The sequence below is a fragment of the Gambusia affinis genome, linkage group LG20 (assembly GCF_019740435.1).
Source record: "Gambusia affinis linkage group LG20, SWU_Gaff_1.0, whole genome shotgun sequence".
Taxonomy (NCBI): domain Eukaryota; kingdom Metazoa; phylum Chordata; class Actinopteri; order Cyprinodontiformes; family Poeciliidae; genus Gambusia; species Gambusia affinis.
In genome coordinates this window covers 11,664,775-11,684,801 of record NC_057887.1, presented here as the reverse complement: position 1 = coordinate 11,684,801, position 20,027 = coordinate 11,664,775, and the positions used below count along the sequence as shown (strand labels likewise).

Genomic DNA, 20,027 nt, shown 5'->3' with positions numbered 1-20,027 from the left:
TATTTATTTATTTATTTATTTATTTATCAGATTACATAATTTGCCTGGATTTACGGATTCCTGGATTTATTAATGTTTGCTAATTTATTTATTTGATACAATGAATCTTTCGAATGAATTATAAAGTCTTTATAGTTGTGCATTTATTGAATGATTTATTAAACAAGATATATTTTTTTCAATTCAGTTACTAAGTATCAGATGTCAGTAACTATAACTAACTTGTAGTCAAAAATGTAATATAAAATTTGTCCTCTAGGTGGCGGACAATATCTCTTTTTACAATATACGTCACAACATGTCTAGAGCCAATCAGAACGCTTTACCTGGGAACTTGACCACTTCTTCAAAATAAAAGCTTTCCTGTATCCCTTTGAATGGCAGCTGGCTCACTGGCAGCAACGTGGGACAGCCACATTCTTTTAATTTGACATGAAAAAGGTGTTCATTGGTCGGAAGTTCAAGTATCTGGTAGGTTGACTGGCGGATGGGATACATGAGCTGGAGCTATGGCAGGTCCAAGTAGGAAGCAGATGTTAAGGATTCTCGGCCAACTTGGGGCGTTTATTCTGACCCGGTTCGGATTCTGGAACTGCTTCAGTATGCTGATGCTGTTCGCTGAAAGAGCGGACTCAAAGAGGTAAAAGTAGCGTGCAGTTTGACGCAGAGCTTCCAGCTAACCTTAGCTGAGAGAGCTAACGGCAGTTCAAGGCAACTTTATGACTGTTCAGAAATACCTGGAACTAAGCCAGGTTGATAAATATTAGAAGGGAGAAAAACATTCTGTACACGACTTTATGTCTCTTTTCCGTTGTTTGGAGCTCACCAAGTATCTAAATGAGCTTTATTTTATTTGCACAATTGAAAAGCTGACCTTATGTGTTCGTTTAAGTTAAAAAAGCAGTTTATATTTAACTTAATAATCTTTAATATTTAGCCCTACAGATCTTTGGACAACTTTCCACTCAAACTGGCTGTGCTTTCATTTCCCTCTGTGGTTGGGTTCCTGAAACCCCACACATCCACACCCCTCCAACTTCTCCTGTAATTATATGCTATAAGAAGGCAATAATGGAGGCCATTTTCGTACTAAGCAGAGTTTTAACTTTATGCTCTTACACTCTTTCGAATCTGCTGAAGTAAATTACATTAGATTAGCAGGTATCAGGTTGTCAATGCTCAATACAGTTCCATTAAAGCATTCTTCGGTTTAGTCTTCAAAGTTTTTTGAAAGTATGTCTTAATAAATTAGAGTATTATTGAAGTCAAATTTATTTTTTTCAAAATAGCTTCCTTTATTATATAGAGTCCTTAAACACAGTGAAAAGCATATACATGTTGTATAGATCATGAAAACTCCAAATTAAGTCTGTCAGAAAGTTATCATTAATATATTTCATAATTACAAGAAAAGGGGAAATTTTAATGACTAAATGCTGCTCTACTTCCAAAGCATTATTCGAATAATTGGTATTATTCAGAATTTCATTAATTAGGAAGAAGGCATAAAGTTCGCAAAGCCTACATTCAGAAAAAAACAATTACTCCCCCTCTCTACTAACCCCTTTAACTTGAAAGCTAATTTTCAGTTCCCATCCTGAGTAGCCTTTTAAAAAGTGAAAGATATAGGAGTTATAGGAAGTCACATTATATGATAATGTAAGATATTGTAAGTCATAAAGCAACTGAATTAACAGCAAAACTTAGACATTAAGTCTTCTGATTGTCTTTCCTCTCCAGAAAACCAGACATCCATGTACCATACCTGTACATTGACATGGGAGCAGCCGTCCTCTGCGCTAGTTTCATGTCATTTGGAGTGAAGAGGAGGTGGTTTGCTCTGGGCGCCGCCATGCAGCTGGCCATCAGCACTTACGCATCCTACATCGGAGAGCAGGTGCACTATGGGGACTGGCTAAAGGTGAGTGAAGCTCCTTGATTTACAGTGTTGAGTCGACTTCATCCACATAGAGAAGTTGACTCTCTAGTCAAAAAGCGCAACATCCTTTACATTGAAAACAAGCATAAAAAAGACAAGATTAAACCATTAAAGCAATTATAAAAACAGAATACATAAAACATCACACAGCCTCAAATGATTTAAAAGAACAGTAGAGCTGAATATCCGCATAAAAATGATATAAATATATTTGTACTGAGTTACGCTTTCTGTTTGGATCATATTCGTCTAACAAATCGATGATCTGGGAAGGACTCGTTAGAAAGTGAGCCAAGCTTTCAGAAGATTTGAATTTGAGGCTGCACAGTGGCGCAGTTGGTAGAGCTGTTGCCTTGCAGCAAGAAGGTCCTGGGTTCGATTCCCGGCCCGGGGTCTTTCTGCATGGAGTTAGCATGTTCTCCCTGTGCATGCGTGGGTTCTCCCCGGGTTCTCCGGCTTCCTCCCACAGTCCAAAAACATGACGGTCAGGTTAATTGGTTTCTCTAAATTCTCCCTAGGTGTGAGTGTGTGTGTGAATGGTTGTTTGTCTTGTATGTCTCTGTGTTGCCCTGCGACAGACTGGCGACCTGTCCAGGGTGTACCCCGCCTCTCACCCGGAACGCAGCTGGAGATTGACACCAGCAACCCTCCCGACCCCATTAGGGACGAAGGGTGTAAAGAAAATGGATGGATGGATGGATTTAAATTTGTAAAAGAAGTAGTTTAAATCAAAGTGCTTTTTATTTTGGTCATTTAATTTTTTCATTCATCTTTTCGATTTATCCATGCATGCATCTGGTCATTGATACTTCTGTTCAAGCATTGATTAAGCAGACAATCTATCCACCAGTATGTCCATTTGTCCTTTTGTCCATAATTCTAACCTTTCATCAGTCTAACCATCCCATCATGCAAGTTCTACATTTAATCTTGAGCTCAAAAACTGACTGCATGCTCTGAGTTTTGAAAGCTGCAAAATATTTTCTTGCAGAATGTGCAGGAACGTTTCTATATACAACACCGATCCTTGTCGTCCTGCAGGTCCGGATGTACTCCAGGGCGCTAGCCGTCATCGGGGGCTTCCTGGTCCTGGCCAGTGGAGCGGGGGAAGTCTACAGGCAGAAGGCTCGCAGCAGATCACTGCAGTCCACTGGGCAGATCTTTATGGGAATCTATCTCATCTGCATGGTGAGGCTCTGAGTGGTAGAAGAATATGCTCCGTGGCTTTTTTTTATTCATTGATTTTTCTGTTACCTTACCTGCATTTCCACGTTTTCTCCACTAGGTGTACTCGCTGCGGCACAGTAAAGAGGACAGACAGGCCTACCTGAACCACATCGCAGGGGGAGAGCTCACTCTGATGCTCATAGAGGTGCTGTTTGGCGTTCTAGCTCTGGCCTTCCTCACTGGGTACTACATCCGGATGGCCGCACAAATCCTGGCCACCATCCTTCCTCTGGTCATCCTGCTCATCGACGGAAACCTCGGATACTGGCACAACAACCGCAAGGTGGAGTTCTGGAACCAGATGAAGCTGATCGGCCACAATGTTGGGATTTTCGGCGCTGTGCTCATCTTGGCCACTGACGGGTAGAAGTCTCTGGCTTTTAAAGACAGTTATCACAAACGGGGGCGTCTATGCAGAATGAGATAGTTGTGGCTGGATTGTGCTGGAAGCCGCTGCCCGCCTCAGGATTTAAAGCACTCAGCTTGGGAGAGCTTAGACGGTTCATCATTAGCTACCAGATGGCAGCTTTCCTTCTACAAGAAAAACACATTTCCTTTTTACTTTTTAAATAGCAAATGGTTTTATTTATTTGGTTTCTTGTTTACATTTTGTTATGCTCTGAAACTTTTCAACATTTCCCCTGGGAAATCCTGAATATCATAATTAATGGTTTAAAATTTTCAAGTAAGTGAAAACTGTTCTATAATGGTGTGTTGCTTTTAAGATGTACAAAAATGTTTTTCAATAAATTTAAAGAACACAAGAATATCAACTGAAAAATATTTTGCACATCATTTAAATGTAGTGATAATATTATTTGCTGCTTTTACCGTGTTGGACAGATAAACTGCAACCAAAAATTACAAGCATTTATTAGAAAAATGCACCAGATTTTCTTGGTTCTTTGATCTGTCAGTTGAGATTTTTCTTTTTCTTGTAAAGATTATAAGGCATAATAGATGAAACAATTTTGAAGATTCTTTAGTAAAAGGTGTTGGCTTTGAGTCCAATAGAAACTGAAGGAAGAAAAGGTTTCTCCCAACTTTTGCATCAAAAAAACAATCCTGCTGGTTGATCCTGCAATGAAAGGCAGGAAGCAGTGGGATTTCTTGGTTCTGATGCTTTCAATAAATAGAGAAAAATTTACAGTTTCTCAGTATTTGACCTGCTGATGTCAAGGAGTTAGTTAAGCTGAAAATCAACCCAATTCCAGTTCGACTTTCTTAATTTCTTATGTTCTGCACTTTTTTTTAGTTTATGTCAGAAATAAATGCCACCTGACAAATTTCCCTGCCTATACATATCTGGAAGTGCTTGATAAGTTTGCTTATCCTATATACCCAAAGCAGAACAAGTGTTTGACACCATACCTTAGACCTGCAACAGTCTCTATTTTTGTGTTATAATTATGCAATATTCAAGATGTGACACATAGAATATTGCGTAATTAAAAACCAAAGAGACTGCTGCAGATTTAAGGTATGGCGTCAGCTGGATTTATTCCAAAACTGCATTAAACACAAGATGAAATTTATTCACTACTTGGGCAACTTCTGGAAGTAAGTGGTTGCGTTGGACTTTTTTAGAGTGGTATCAGAGCAAACCTTTTTGATTTTTATTCACTAAAAAAAATTGAAAACTATTGATTCCCTTCCATTCCACAGCAAAACGCAACTTTGGATTAGTTCTGGCCAACAAAAAAACCCAGTGGAATATGCTTACATTTATGCTGATGACATGATTCAATATGAAAAACATTTAAGTTTCAATATTTTTGCAAGCAATTTATACATTGTCAAAAGCCTTTTAGTAAAACTAGTCAAAGGACAGAAAATAATGGCAAAGTTTTGGATTGTTTTCCACTAACTAAATAAAAGAAACACCCACTCGGACTTTCTCCAGTGGCTGTTTCATGTGGCGTCCAGCAGTGGGCCGTCTGTGTGTGTCAGAGCTCCATCCTTTAACCAGTCACTTGTCTGAAGACTCTGCATCACTCGCAGCTTGTTTGCTCTTGCGGTTGCGCTCAGCTTTGACCAGCGCGCCGATCACTGCTAGCATCACGGTGATGGTGATGACCAGCACCGACGCCGTCTCCGCCATGCACAGCTGGTTGTCCATGGACGCGAGGGGGCTCCCAGCCTGCTGAGGAGGGGCGTGGCAGAGGATGGTCTTGTAGTCCTCCACATGCAGATGTCGCACGTTCTGGATCTTACCAAAGACGCGCTGCAGGTCGCAGTCGCAGGTCCAGGGGTTGAGGGACATCTGCAGGTGGGTGCTGATGGTCTTCAGCTTCAGGAAGGTCTTGAACTTGATGTGCTGCAGCTGGTTTCCGCTGAGGCCCAGCAGGGTCAGACTGCGGAGAGGCGCCAGAGCTTCGGCCTCGATCGCTGAGATGTTGTTGTGTCCAAGCAGGAGAACCTCCAGGCTCTGCTGGCGGCTCAGCAGCCCGTCTTTGAGCATGTTCAGCCTGTTTCCCTCCAAGTGCAGGAGGCGCAGTCGAGAGAGGCTGTGGAAAGCCCTGGTGTCTATCGTTCGGATGCGGTTGTAGCTCAGGTTGAGCTTCCTCAGGTTGTCACAGTTTCTCAGGGAGGAGGAGTCGACGTGCTGCATCAGGTTGTGGTCCAGCCGCAGCTCCTGGAGGGAGGTCAGATGGAGAGTGAAGTCCTGAGGCAGCCAGCGCAGTCGGTTGAAGCTCAGGTCCAGCCTCTCCAGAAACTGTAGGGATGAAAGAGACTGAAACACAGACAGCCGGTGAGAAAGGGTCACTCTGAACTGGCGAGTACATTTTCTTCTTTTGTTTCTTTAGCATTTAAAGATTCAGAGAACAAGTCCATCATAGGTAGAACATTAAAATATTTGAAACAGTTTTTAAACAGAAATGTAATGTCCTGGCCTAACGATTGTGGGTAAATGCTGCATCTAACCTTAATAAGGGAAGGAAGGGTGGAAGGATGAAGTGTGGTAGAGAATACTGTACAAGAAACAGGTTTGCTAACACCAACTGGAATCTTAATATGTGATGTTCTGTATGGTAACTATACAAAAACAAGTTAGTTGAAGTTGGCAATAGTGAATCCCTATAAACCAATCACAAAAATGCCACTTTGCATTGATGGAGCAATTTATGCACAAGGAATACTGGCCAAGAACTGTGTGCATTTTCTGTACAGTAGAGGGACATACTATTTAATACACTTGAAGCTTTGAATAATTTTTTTTTTTTATCTCATGCAATAGTCATATTTTCTGAGAAACAGTTTTTTTGTTTGTTTGTTTGTTGTTGGGTTTTTTTACATTTTCATTATCCCATCCACTCCAAGTGAATCTAAATAACATAATATAGAGTTTCACAATTTCGAAATAAATGGAATAATTTAATCTTTCAATTGTATTTTATGCTATAAGATGAGTTAAATGTTGCAGATTAGAATGGAAACAATTAACTATGAAAAAAGTGAAGAAAAGCAGAATAGTTATCACGACAAATAGCTCAATATTTCCATAACATTTTAACTAAAAATTCAGTCTGGAAAACAATTTGGAATCATTTGGAGAACTTTCTTCCATTTCCATTAAAAAGGAATTGCAATTTTAATGTGTTGCATACATGTCATATTTATAGAAAAAAAAAAAGAAAGCTGTACAAAATTAATAAAGCAGACCATTATAAAAATATTTTAGCACAGATCCTCCACAGACAAGAACGTTGTTACTTTTCTGTGTTGCTCAGTTTTATTCAACGTGGAAGAAAAAAAACCATTTAGGCATTTGGATGTCTCTTTCAAAAACAATAACTGTTTGGCAAATATTCAACACAATTACATACAAAGCCCCAGTTTGAACTTGCATTCACTCAACGACAATTCATCAACCAGGGTGACATATAAATCATTTCAGGGGGGGATTAATAAGACATGTAACTTAAATAATTTTGAAAACGACTATTAGAAGCAGAAGTTTGGAATTTCCTACAAATGTTCTCTAATTAATAATTGGACAAAGATATTTTTACTCCAAGTGTATTTTTACTCTCTAAAATGACAGTTTCATTTTCTGGAAGAATACTGTTTCACTTTTACGCAAAACTAAAAATTAAAACTGTAATTTAGAAACACATGTAGACTCAGCCCCATTAAAAAAAAAAAAAAAAAAAAAATCTTTCCCCATACCTGTGGATGCACAGCATGTATGCTGTTGTTGGACATCAGTAGGAACTTCAACGACCACAGTCCTACGAACGAATCACTGCGCACCTCTCTCACCCTGTTCCCACTGAGATCCAGCAGCCAAGTGCCACGGGAGACACCGGGGGGGACCTGGTCCAAGCCCTGAGACCTGCAGTCCACCAGGTCAGAGGACTCGTAGCAAAGGCAGGGGCTTGGACACTGTCTGAAGCCCGACATTATGCTCGGAAGCGGCAGCAGTAGAAGCAGAGGAATCAAGCAGAGCATCTTTGTGCGCTCAAAGTGAAGACTCTCCTGCTGGAAGCCATGGCTGACCCGTCTGTGCGTACACAGAGCGACACATCTGAAGCACGGCGAATATGTTTTGCAAACTGCATAGAAATGTGTCATTTCAGCAAACTCCCGAGGCACACGCATGGAATATTCCCGATTAGACGGGATTATGGGCTTAAACTGATGATCACATAACCAAATCTGGGGAGAGAACCTGCAGTCCGTTTTGAACCTTTTCCCAAATGAAGGATTTACATCTGCTTCTCTATATGGATACATCAAGCGCAGTTGCATGATAGCAGTCGGTTTATCCTGTTTAGTTCTATATTACATAACAACGAATGGATTACCTATAGACCAGTCTATGCAGACAAACCGGACTGAATCTGAGCGTCATTTGTAAATTCCGAACAGTACAGATACAGGCAGATTTCAACATTACATCACCCAGAAGTTACTTTATTGCAGTATTTTAGTACAAATGTTACTTTTTATAATTATGGTTTACAGTTAAGGAAACTTAAAATGTCACTTTTCAGAGTCACATTAGGCTACATCCAGAAACGCTTTCCTATTTGCTGTACAAAATAAGCATTGCTTACTTGTTCGGGGCTCCTTCTGCTTGAAGTACTGCATCAATGCAGCGTGTAACGGAGAAGATCAGCTTGTGGCTCTGACTGTCCCTCGTTTTCCTTTTCACAATACTCCATACATTTTCTGTAAGGTTTAGGTCAGTCCAGTTTGCTGACGAATCAATTCACAGCAACATCCTGATTAGCAGCGCTGGTACTTTTGGCTGTATTGGGCCTAGAATACCGTGGCACACAGCTGCTCTGACAAAACACAGAGCAACTACACCAGATGACATGTCCCCAAATCCTCACTCACTGTGGGAACTTGGATTCTGTAGTTCTCCAATCTTCCTCCAGAATCTGGGACCTTGATTTCACACAGACATGCAAGATTCACTTTTACCTCAAAATAGAACTTTGGAAGACAGGACAAACCAGTTCTTTTGGATCAGTTCAGTCCGCTACTTTGGCAGGATCTCTTTGTGGCTTACACTATTATCAGTATTACTAATGATTACCTTGGCCATCATGTTCTGCATTAAAAACCCTTAATGATCTTCTCAATATTCTAATTTTCAGGTAAACAAAATTTTGGGTTCATTAGCCTAAAAGCCATAATCATGTATTCATTTTTTAACTGAATTAGATGTTTCTAAGTAATATGTCAATATTTGGGTTGACATGAACCTCTATCGTTTCAAATATGTTCTGTTCAACAGTTTTTAACCGTCATATCTAAATATTAAAAGCAATAGGTTGCAAAAATATAAATCAATATTTGTGCAAAAATCAAGTGTATCCAACTGACTAACAGTATTCTCACAACAAAAAATAGAAAAAGCTCTTGTACACACAACTTCAGATGGATTATTAAACTCACCATAACTTTCTTTTAAGTGCCAACTCCAGAATTCACCTATAAAATTACCACTGGCTGAAATGCAAATAATTAAACTGCAAGTTATGTGTTAAAGGCATAACCTGAACATCTTTTGAATAGTGAATTATGGTGATTATAAACATGCTCACCTAAAATTTCAGCCTGTATTCATTTCCTCTTATGCCTAATCCATATCTCACAGGTACTTCCATAATCTGAATCAATTCCCATCAACACATAACCCCCACACAACCTTTACAAATTGCTCAAAAAGTTGTTGAAAATTACAATATTACAGTCAGAATTTTTGTTACTTTTATTTTAGAAAATGTCCTTTAAAGTGTGGCATTTCAAGTCACATTTTGTTTTAAAATACAGAAAATACAGACAGTAGAACATGGATACAGAAAAAAAAAGGAAACAATGACAGAAAATAAAGCTAACAAGCCTTTCTGACTGCTCTAGTTTTCTCTTTGAAATGGAACTGAAGGCAAAAGGAGGAGGGCAGTAAAAGAAAAAAAAAGGTTTTAGAGGACAAGAAGAGGAAGGGGGAATGGAGGAGGGAGGCGGGGCGGGATGAGACAAGTTAGTTAAGGAAACTATGGTTTGCTTTATGGATCATGTTTAAATTATTCTTTATAAAGTCTAATTTAAGATTTAATCTTTCTTCTCTCTCTTTTTTTGTCTTTTTCATTTAATGGTATTTTGATCTTCAGGATCCAGGGCCCTCAGCGCTCCTCCTTGTGGTCTCGGACTGAGGACAAGGAATGCCGACTTTGTCTGGCAGTGGGAACAGAACCACCCGCGTCGCCTTCCCCCGGCCGGTCCGCACTGCCAACTCAAGATGATAAAGTGGAGTCCTTCTGTGTTTGCTGTGCTTGTGAACGTTGCATGGACTTCTGACTTTCCACGTCTCTAAAATGTTTCTCAACCTGCAACAACGGTGGAAAAAAAAAACAAAAAAAACAAAAAAAAAAAAGAAGGAACATTTAGATCTAATCTCCAACACTGCCAGGAAAAAATATTCTCGATTTAAATGGGAGAGAACAGATCGGCCAAGGAGATGCTTCAAGATTTGTTATTGTTTTGACTAAAACGACATAAAAAAAATGGAAAAGTAAAATAATCTGCCAGTGTGAGTACTATTAGAAAATAAAAGTACTATGATCTATGAGAATAACCCAAAATGTCATAAGCACAACAGCTGTACGATAACAATAACTTTGCAAATAGATGCATTTCTAATACAGAAGGACTCTGCTCTCCCTGATCAGATTCCTATTCACGTCTTCCAGTCTCTAACTCCAAACATGTTGCATTGCAGTCAGACTGGTAGCTCAGCTCAGACTGTCTGCTTCATGAATGAATTTTAAAGCCGTTTTCTTCTGCACTCTGCCCTGTTCTGTGCAAAAAAAAAAAAAAAAAGAGACTAAAAACAGATTTAATCAGAGAAACATCTGTCTGTTACGCCACCGCTGGGGTTTCTGAGAAGACTGGCAATATTCTGTTTTCTGAAACAAAACAAAACAGGAGACTGCAGGAATACAGACAAATCCCACACTGTTTCCCCTGAAGATCTCTTTGAGTCAATGTGTAATTAAACCTTTAAAAACAACAACCTTTAACCCCCCCCCCAAAAAACAACAACAAAAAAACAGACACTGCACCAGTGCAATACATAAACATACATAAACCACTAACTGCTCAAGTAGTTAATAGAAAGCTGAAATAGAAAGACTTTAACTGTTGGAATATTTACAAAAAATATATTAAATCAGTATGAGGTATCAATATTTAGGTCCAAGGAAAATTAATGGATGGTTACAATTTTATCTGTTTATGAGATGGAAAAATGTCTAATATTTATCGCCGTTAATAGTTATTGGATTGAGGTTCAAATTCAACTTCAATAAAATATGAGCTTCAGCTTCATGTACTCTTAGCTACCATAAAGTTTATAGGTTAGGGAAGGAAATCTATTCTGATCACTGTGTTTAATTGCCAACATTGATCAATATCTATTCAAAGCTTTAAGTGCATTTCAGACTCTACATGCCTCAGTATGTTAAATAAAGACAAGCAGGGAAACTGACTTTGTTGACTTAACTCGCTGAACATCCAGTTAGTGGTCCTTCCTATTGGTGAAATGCTGCCAAAGTGAGACCTACATCCTCTAAGGAATATATCCAGAGACTCTGCTGTGTTAGATATCAATTATTTTTATTGCCGATATAGGATTCTAAATTTTAACTCGAGGCCATCTGTCCAACAGCTGGACTTTGGACCAAACTGGGTCATCAACAGAACAATGAGCCACAGCAGTAAATCTACAACAGAATGAAAAAAAAAAAAAAAAAAAAATCAGGGACTAAATGAAGAGTAGCAGTGGGACATTAGGAGAGCCATACAGAAATTAATCTCTGCAAAGCTAAATAATCTGAAAAAGTGTTGCAATGCTTACATATTTCCACACTGATGACTGAAATTGATAGTCAGGCTGAACAAACGACTCCAAGTTATTTGACCGTTAAAAGTTGGCCTTGCAAGCCACGAAATATGGAGTACTTTATCCTCACACATAAATTTTCTCTATATTTTTTTCTAATAATAACTGTAGCATCAACTGGGTTGTTTGTAACTGCAGTAGCTGGTAAATATCAAATCACTTTCATTACGTCCCGATTCGCAGCGTACTGCATGGTTCCAAGTCATACTTACTATTTTGCGTACGTGACTTAAAGCGCTTCCCTCTTTGCCTCTGCAGTTCTCAACCTGATAAGGCGGCGAGATTACAACGTCGTCCATGACAATAATGTTCTTCTCCTGCCATTTACAGTCTTTGATGCTGCAAAGAAACATTATTATTTTTCACTGTCCATGTTTAAAAAAAAAAAAAAAAAAAAAAAATCACAATGAAATACAAGCAATTGCAACATGAATACAATGGTTACAATGATAGTTGACCCACTTCCTTTGCTTTTCTGTCAGCATGATGTTCCCACACCTTCCAGTGAGTTTTAGCAGCTCGCTTAAGTGTGGGCATCAACGGCGGTGAAAGATTTTAGAAACACGCAAAGGGACATCAAGAGCTTCAAGAACCACCTTGACTCATCCAGGACAGGGGCCACAGACATCAGAAGCATCTTAACCTGGCCTAACAACAAGACTCAGTCATCTAAAATCATCTTTTCAGATGAACGTGGAGTTTGCATCTTATTTGAAAATTAGGGGCTTGGAGAAAGAGTGGAGAGGCTCTAATTTTAAGTTGTTTGTTGTGGTCCTGAGTGAAGTTTCTACACTTTGTGACGATGGCTAGACAAATGAAAGGAAATGAAAACTGAATTTCGGTTTGGGGAGCCGAGTCATCTAATGCCATTGCACCACTGCGTTTTGTCAAAAAACTCCTAGTCAGTGCCACAATCGAGGTTGAGCAATCCAACTTTCTTTCTTCTGAAGACGAGCAGGGCTCGGCACCTGCCTGTCTTGCAGCAAAAGCAGCAAAACCTGATTAAGCATGGGATCAAACTCAGAGATAAACCCATACAGCAGTGTTTCCCAACTCTGGACCTCAAGGCACGCTGCCCTTGAAATCACCTAGGCTGAAACAAGGAAACATCTAAAACATGCAGGGTAGTTTGCCTTGAGGACCAGGGTTGGGACACAACCCTGAAAATCGAGACGATGAAACACCAGACCCAAAGATGAAGATGAGCTGAAGGTCACTATTAAAACCCAACTGGGTTTCATGCAAAATTAGTCATAACCAAGTGCTGGATGCATATATTGTAGGGTTGCCAGGATACTGACTTGTCAAACTTGATACAGAAGTTTATTAAACAAGCAGCTCATAAGAAGAAAAAAAAAAAAAAATCAAAGCAAATATAAACAAACCTACTACTACATCATCAATCCCCCCACATCCATATAAATTACAATTAATTTACACATCTGTCAGGAGAAAGAATTAAATACATTTGAAGGGAAATTAATAATTTTTTAGACTGTTTTCACATGTCAAAAGCCAAGGTTTGGTTCAGACTATTTAGATCTAAAGAGGTTTATATAATCCTGAGGAAATGCCAACCCAGTCCTGAACCTGTACCTGTAGGGGTGGGCCTTTATCATATAGTTTATCATTTAGGATGAGAAATTTCTGATAAGGATTTTGATTTATCCGTTTTCACCATAAAGTCCAACTAATGGCATTTAAAAACACCCTCAAAACTGTCCGTACTGTTGGGATTGTTAGTTAAATCTCCACTGTTTGATAAATGAAAGCATTAATAAATATTACATTTTAAAATATGATTAAATGTAGTTACTGTGTGCAGTTTTATGTGACTGGTGTCTTAAAGAAGCCCCTTATACTTTGGTAAATTTTTCAAAAGCAATATTTGTGCTTGAGGGGTTACAATCGCTGTGCCATGCAGTCACAGTCATATAGTTACCTAAAAACAAAACAAAAAAGTAGTAATGGTTCTTATTGTCACTTGTCGTTTTCACAACAGTACCACAAAATATTGTGATAAAACTTTAAGTCCATATCGCCCACCCCTATGTACCTGGCACTTCACTTTTTATTAGCGGTTCCTGCTCCTCCTCCTGTCCCTCTTCATCCATCTCCTTCTCCTCCTCCTCCTCCTCCTCCTCCTCTCACTCCAACTGGCATTATCCTGTCCCTCTTTTACAACTCCACAACCTCAGCTGACATGGTCCTTGTCTGCTACTTTACAGGAACAATGATCAATTTTATAGCATTTTTGCCAAGAATTCACGGTTAGAACGCAAATACAATATAAAAAACAAATTAAGAAAAGTGCTAAATACACAGGAAGTGAATTACTGACTATTTGCTTTTTAGTTGAGCTGGTTGGGGGAAAAAAAAAAAAAAGTATACGTTATTGAAAAAACAAACAGATTGTCTGGTTTGTTTATTCAGATTTCTTATTTACTTTGAACACAGTCTTTCCATTAAAATGTCTCCTTTTACAAGAAATTGGTGTCTTTTTTTTTGGTCAGCCAGTATGAACTGATTTTAATTGATAATCTGATCAGGTTACCAGGTTATCATTCACTGAGCAACAGCAGGAAGTCCTTACGTTTTGTGAATAGTCTGGAATAGCTGCTGGCCCTCCACAGAAACCCCAGCACTGATTGCATAGGCTTGGGACAGCTTGTCTTCCTTTTCTGTCCGTGCTCGATTGGCAAGCTGTGGGGAAAAAAGAAACACAGTGAGCTCTACTCAGAATTTGATATTTCTATTTCACCATTTGTAGCTGATGGTACAGTTACAAATGGTGCAGGTACTGCATGAAACAGATAGGAAATAAAATTGCAACTGAAACGTTACAAAAAAAAAGAACCTTTAACATTGTTTTTTTAAATATCTTTTGCTCACGTCAGCATAGGAAACTCGTCAAAATGAAGCATCTTTGTTCAAACTAAATTTGTCCTTTTTGACTTCCAAAACCGTTGTTGCACTTTGTTTATGTTAAGCAATCAGCAGTTGCACTGCACTCTAAATAAAGCACATTTAAAACGGCTTTCGTCTTGTGAAACTATTCCATGTTTTTGAATGGCCAAATATGCAAAGCAGCTTTTCGCACATTGATGTAAAAGAAAATTTATTATGATTGAAACAAATGTACTGAATTTATTTACTCGGCATCTGCAAACTAGTCATTTGTGAGAAGGTGATTAGAAAACAAGGTTGCTTACAAGAATCACCAAAATGCAACAGTACTTTTAACATCTTATAGAAGTCAATGATGAAGTGATCCAGACAAGCTTTCCTTTTTTTAAACCAATTAACAGATTTCTACCAGCACATTTTAAATTAAAAACAGAAAGAAGATTAGTTTGGAAACGTCTGATGATAAAACAACTGAACATGTTTCTGAGTACAAATCATTTCCAATGAGGATTCAAGTTCCTTTAAAAATCAGAAGAAACATTTAATAAATCATACTGACAATCTAGGCACAAACCATTACCAATCTGATTGCCTTACCTTGCTAACATTCAGTGATGCTAGAGGAGGTGGAGTCTCAGTACGGTCATGTATTATGTCCACCTTAGATACATAGGCTAAGTTGATCAGGATTACGTCGTTGAGGTTTGGCTTTCCGCTGGAGGAAGCACATTCTTAAGGGGGAGACGGGTTAAGGCAGAATATTTCAAAGCAAGGACTTGGAAAAAAATTACAATTCTCAGCTGAGCAACAAAGAACTTCAACACCACAAAGACAGAGAAGCTTGTGATGCAGAGCGCCGAGGCTAACACAGCATCAGTGAAAGGTTGTGCCAGTTACAGCATGTGACTACTAAAGGCATTATTCAGTTCAGGAAATGTTTGATCTACAAGCAAACCTGAAACATGCTCAAAACTACAAACCAAACATAAACAATGGGGGATATTTTAATACTAGTGTGTGCAAAATTAAATCTTTGGAGGGCAATTTAGAAAGAACAGTTTATATTTTGATTCTGGTGAGAGGAATTTAAACTCCACATGCTGGTTATATGTGGAGAGAATCACAGAGTCCGTTTGAGTTGCTGCAATACCACAAAGAGTTGGGAACAAACTGAGAGGTCTGAGGAAGATCACAGAACACAAATGGGCAGAATGTGTCAAACACTGACACAATCTCTCTGATATAGCTTATTGATAAAATGCATCTACAAGGTTTTTATTAATGGCAAAAAAAAAGTCTCTTGACTGCTGAATAAAGCGTTTAAGGAGCCACATGAGACCCATTACAGGGAATCAGGGCCTCAACAGTCATTAGAGCCCATCAGGATTCAACATGGTCCATAAATGGGCTCAACTTCAATCTGTGTGGCTGCTGCACTCAGAAAACTTAGGCAATTCAGATATGGAAGTCTGAAAAACTGCCTGTTCAAAGTAAAATGCATCACCACAAAATGTGTCATCCAACTGTGTGGTCCACATCTCCATGAAACAAATGATACGAAACATGACCTGTATCAGCACAAGAGGGTTTTTAGAAAAACTCATTTGGGCCTGAAGATTCCTGCAGCACCATCGACACACAGCGCATGCAGGGAGGAGGAGAGAGGACAGTACAAACACAGAGAGCGTCAAAAACAATGGCGGATGCTCCCGGCTACTGCAGAAGAAACTTTCACGACTGACAGCCAGCGTAAATGTTAGCATTGTGGCATTAGCGCAACTGAATAAAGTATGAAATAATTAGGATGTTTAATCACAAAGTGCAATGTATGTAAAGTGTTAAATTGGTGTTTAGCTAGCTCTGCTATTAAATCACAAATTAAATCTTCCTTCTAATTCTTTACAATGTAGCATTTCTACATTGGCCACCTCTTAAAATATTCAACTGTGCTACAACTAAATTTAGAAATTTTTTTGATGAAAATACTATAACCTTCATGTCTTGTTAAAAGAAACTGGATCATTAAAACTATAATTACTGATTCATCCAGGTATCGGTGGCATTTTCCTTAAGTTTTCATTTCTTTTCATGAAGTCCCCGCAACTCTCTGTGAGCTTCAGCATCTTAGTCATAAAATATATATAAGAACTCAGGGCATCAAGGGATTTGACAGTCTAATTGGCTAAATATATTATTGGCATGCAGAGATTGAAAGCAAGGCACAGTAAATAATATGGTGAAACAAATATGTCCTCCGAACAGGGATATTTAATACACAGATATGACAAAAACAATTGCAATTTAATGTACTGGGCAGCTCTACAGCCAACCAAATACCTACTGCAACACTGCACACAATGATATATTAAGGATGAGAATCTATTTTAACATTTGCTACCATAAAAGTAAATAATTGAGAGAAGAATTTGTCATCTTCAAATAATAAAGAAAGACTAATAATGTCTGCTAAGCCCCAAAACTTGGACCCGACTAGTTTATCAGCTTTTCTAAAAGCTCATTAATGTGCTTACATTTCCAAAAATATACGTCTAATTCAGCTGAGTACAGCTAATATTTTTACTGACAAGATTCAAGGGAGAGAAAATAAATAAACGGAAGAAAATGGACGGGTATTTCCAACAGGAGCGAAGATGCAACTCAGCGTTTACTGGCAAATGCCCTCTACTAAACTCATTCATTCATTGTCAGGCCGGACACGTTCACGTTAACCTCATTAATAAGATACGGTATTTAAAAACTACACCAACAAAAAACACACATTTAAATGCATTTCAAAAGAATATGAATTGATATCATGGCTCATTCAGCAACTCTCATGCAAGACTCATGAGGGAATGAAGATAGGCAAGTTCACAGGCTAAGGTTCATGGTAGTGATTAGTTCAAGATGTTCCCACGATTAGTTGTAGCACAGTTCACCCAGAAACCCAAGATGATGGTGACACCTCAAAACTAAAATTAAACGAATAGAGCCAAGAATCCCCAAAACCACTATGGAGCTACTGGGCGGTATGGCAGTATCTGGGTTTGACCGAAACTTAGCATGTTAGCCGAGTTAGCAGCAGCTTCCCTGTAGCGTGGATGGAAGGGGGGACAGTGAAACTCATAAACGGACTCCTGAAAATGGCTGTTTGCATCCCCGACGATGGGAGTAAGTAACTGAGAGACATAAACGCGTGGACACCTGTCAGAACAGGGTGTGCTGTGTGTCAGTTAGCCCGCTAACTAGCATCGGTTGAGAGCCATGATGCCTTACCAGGGTTCGCTGCCAGATAGTGATCCATGTTGAGGGCAGGCAATACAATGAGTGAATTCAAAACACATGCACGTCCGGGCAGGTTATTTAGCACAAAAGAAAAACAAAATAATTACAATAGACTCGTTAAAAAATAACAAGAGAAGAGGTTGGTAGTTTGTATAAAATAATCTAAAACGAACAAAGATGTGTAACTCAGCCAAGACCAATTACGCCTGCGCGGATCACTATTTGACATCTTTTCGGTTACCCTACAGGCCCTTGCAGCCAGGCAGGCCAGCCAACCAGCCGTCAGCGGCGCCGAACAAACAAAGGATACTCAAGGTTAACATCTTGGACTGGTAGTCAAATGCGACGACTTCTCCCTGTAGCTGTTGGCCCAAACAGGTGAGGCAAGAGACATGGCTCCCGACGCTGAAATACTCCCCCGGTCCAGGAGCCGCCATCTTCTCCGCCAGGAAACCGGAGCGCTTGCTTTACGTAAGGCAACGTGATGTCGTAGGAGGACGAAATCTGGGCGTGCCGTCGTACGTCAGATTTACGGTCATGAAGGGGGGTAGAGAGAGGAAAAGAGAGAGACGAGAGGGGTAACGGGGAGGAGGAGGAGGAGGAGGGGGGGTTATGATTGTTGGAGTTAATGCAAAATATATTTATTCAGCTTTTACAAAAGAAAACGATAGAAAAAAAAACAGATTCAATACCCTTCCGATTTCAGCAGAAATAGAACATTTAGACTTGGAGCATAACATTGTACTTATTGAGCTGTTGAGATACGTGTGTCAAAAGTTAAGCTGAAACAGTGCAATAACAACGTTTCTGAGATTTACTTAAAAAGTCATTTTGAAAAAGAACATGATTTAAAGCTTTCAAAAAAGAACAACCATGACATGCATCAATCAGCAGTCGTGTCAGTAACGCGTTATTGACCACTCTTTTCTCTTTCAGTAAAAAAGACCACTTTTTTCAGTAACGAGTAATCTAAAGCATTACTATTTCAAATCAGTAATCACATTAAAGTCACTTACCTAAATCACTGTGTGTTGCTATATATTTTTTTTAATTTTATTTTCTGTGTTCTGACTGTCTGTGCTACCCATTCATCCGTCCTACCTTGTGGTATAACGAGGCACACATCTTAAAACCTCTCTTCAGCTTACTTATTAGAGCTTCGGATCGATGTACATCATTGTTACTTTGTGCAAGCCCTGCAAGCACCTAATATAAAATGCCATTTTCAATAGTAAGGAAATGATCGAGCGGGAGCTTATGTGCAAAGAGCCCTACTCTTTGCACAAAATCAGATGTGCCATACATCCTACCTGAGCACTAGCACCGACAGATAGACATAGATATCTATCCGGACTATGGTAGGAAAATCTGATGTGGACACAGAATGGGGTTCAGTTCAGTTCAATTCAAATTTATTTAATTAAGGACATCACATTGAACAATGCTACATGTGGGGGGGAAACAGAAACTGCTGTTTTGTGCATAGGTTTACTAGCCTATGCACAAAATTCATTTCTTGGTTGTACCTTTATTTAAAGACAGTAATATCAGAAGTTAAAAAAATCCTGTCATATACACAAACACCTACCTTGAATTTCCTGGACTATAAACAAGAAAAACATATATATGTATATCAGAATGTATATCAGAGAAAGCTAATTCTCCATAACAATGTAGGTCAGTACAAATCAGTTTTCACGTATTTGTTTTTGTTTTAGCCAATGTTTCATCTGGGAATCGAAAACTCTTAAGATCAGTTTCCATTTATGTTCCTGAAGGTGGGGTCTCTGTGTGCAGGAGAGGTTTTCTGAACCAGGTTACTCTGGGACTGACCACCTGTCTAAGCTCGAGGAAGTGAGAGGGGCTCACTTACCTCAATTGTGTTCCTCAATTTATTATCCAACTGAAAAATGTCGCAAAATGAATGAGAGCTCATAGTCGGAAATGACTATATTCAACAGTGTAAAGTGAAATGTGCATTTTGAGTTTTAAAATACCATATGAGTTTGTTATTTAGCTTTTGATGTGTACATTTACAGATTTACCAGTGAGAAATTGATGGAACGGGAGCTTTTAATTCAGAAATCTTCCCATTTTGCCTAACATTTGTGTTTGTATCGAACCAGCAATCAAAAAACATGCTTCTTTTACATGACAGTTTACTGCTCTAATGTAAGGGGTTTTAAATGTTTTATTCTCTGAAAAACACACCAGCAATAAATCTCAGGCTCTGAAAGGAGTGAAGGGATTATT

General features: G+C 39.0%; 3 protein-coding genes across 3 annotated transcripts; 1 reads left to right on the top strand and 2 right to left on the bottom strand.

Annotated features, from left to right (window-relative positions):
• Positions 1-405: 405 nt before the first annotated feature.
• Positions 406-3,935, top strand: tmem101 (transmembrane protein 101). Its single transcript, XM_044102384.1, has 4 exons — positions 406-640; positions 1,741-1,921; positions 2,981-3,127; positions 3,225-3,935. The coding sequence occupies exons 1-4, from the start codon at positions 510-512 to the stop codon at positions 3,531-3,533; spliced, it is 768 nt and encodes a 255-aa protein (XP_043958319.1). The 5' UTR covers positions 406-509; the 3' UTR covers positions 3,534-3,935.
• On the bottom strand, positions 3,722-7,979 carry LOC122823109 (reticulon-4 receptor-like 2). The gene is made up of 2 exons (XM_044102383.1): positions 7,337-7,979; positions 3,722-5,900 (listed from the first exon to the last, which is right to left on the bottom strand). Exons 1-2 carry the CDS (start codon positions 7,916-7,918, stop codon positions 5,136-5,138), a joined length of 1,347 nt encoding a protein of 448 aa, XP_043958318.1. The 5' UTR covers positions 7,919-7,979; the 3' UTR covers positions 3,722-5,135.
• Positions 7,980-9,377: 1,398 nt separating this feature from the next.
• On the bottom strand, positions 9,378-18,259 carry lsm12b (LSM12 homolog b). Its single transcript, XM_044102380.1, has 5 exons — positions 18,085-18,259; positions 15,087-15,220; positions 14,176-14,285; positions 11,795-11,921; positions 9,378-10,008 (listed from the first exon to the last, which is right to left on the bottom strand). The coding sequence occupies exons 1-5, from the start codon at positions 18,209-18,211 to the stop codon at positions 9,916-9,918; spliced, it is 591 nt and encodes a 196-aa protein (XP_043958315.1). The 5' UTR covers positions 18,212-18,259; the 3' UTR covers positions 9,378-9,915.
• Positions 18,260-20,027: the final 1,768 nt, after the last annotated feature.

Bases quoted from the DNA above. Each gene is read 5' to 3' on its own strand.
- tmem101 (XM_044102384.1), top strand. From the start codon at position 510: ATGGCAGGTCCAAGTAGGAAGCAGATGTTAAGGATTCTCGGCCAACTT. The intron at 1,922-2,980 runs GTGAGTGAAGCT...GTCGTCCTGCAG, and splicing joins ACTATGGGGACTGGCTAAAG to GTCCGGATGTACTCCAGGGC. The intron at 3,128-3,224 runs GTGAGGCTCTGA...TTTCTCCACTAG, and splicing joins GAATCTATCTCATCTGCATG to GTGTACTCGCTGCGGCACAG.
- LOC122823109 (XM_044102383.1), bottom strand. From the start codon at position 7,918: ATGCAACTGCGCTTGATGTATCCATATAGAGAAGCAGATGTAAATCCT. The intron at 5,901-7,336 runs GTATGGGGAAAG...TCTGTGTTTCAG, and splicing joins TACATGCTGTGCATCCACAG to TCTCTTTCATCCCTACAGTT.
- lsm12b (XM_044102380.1), bottom strand. From the start codon at position 18,211: ATGGCGGCTCCTGGACCGGGGGAGTATTTCAGCGTCGGGAGCCATGTC. The intron at 11,922-14,175 runs GTAAGGACTTCC...GTTTCTTTGCAG, and splicing joins TTCCAGACTATTCACAAAAC to CATCAAAGACTGTAAATGGC. The intron at 10,009-11,794 runs GTAAGTATGACT...CCGTTGTTGCAG, and splicing joins TAAGTCACGTACGCAAAATA to GTTGAGAAACATTTTAGAGA.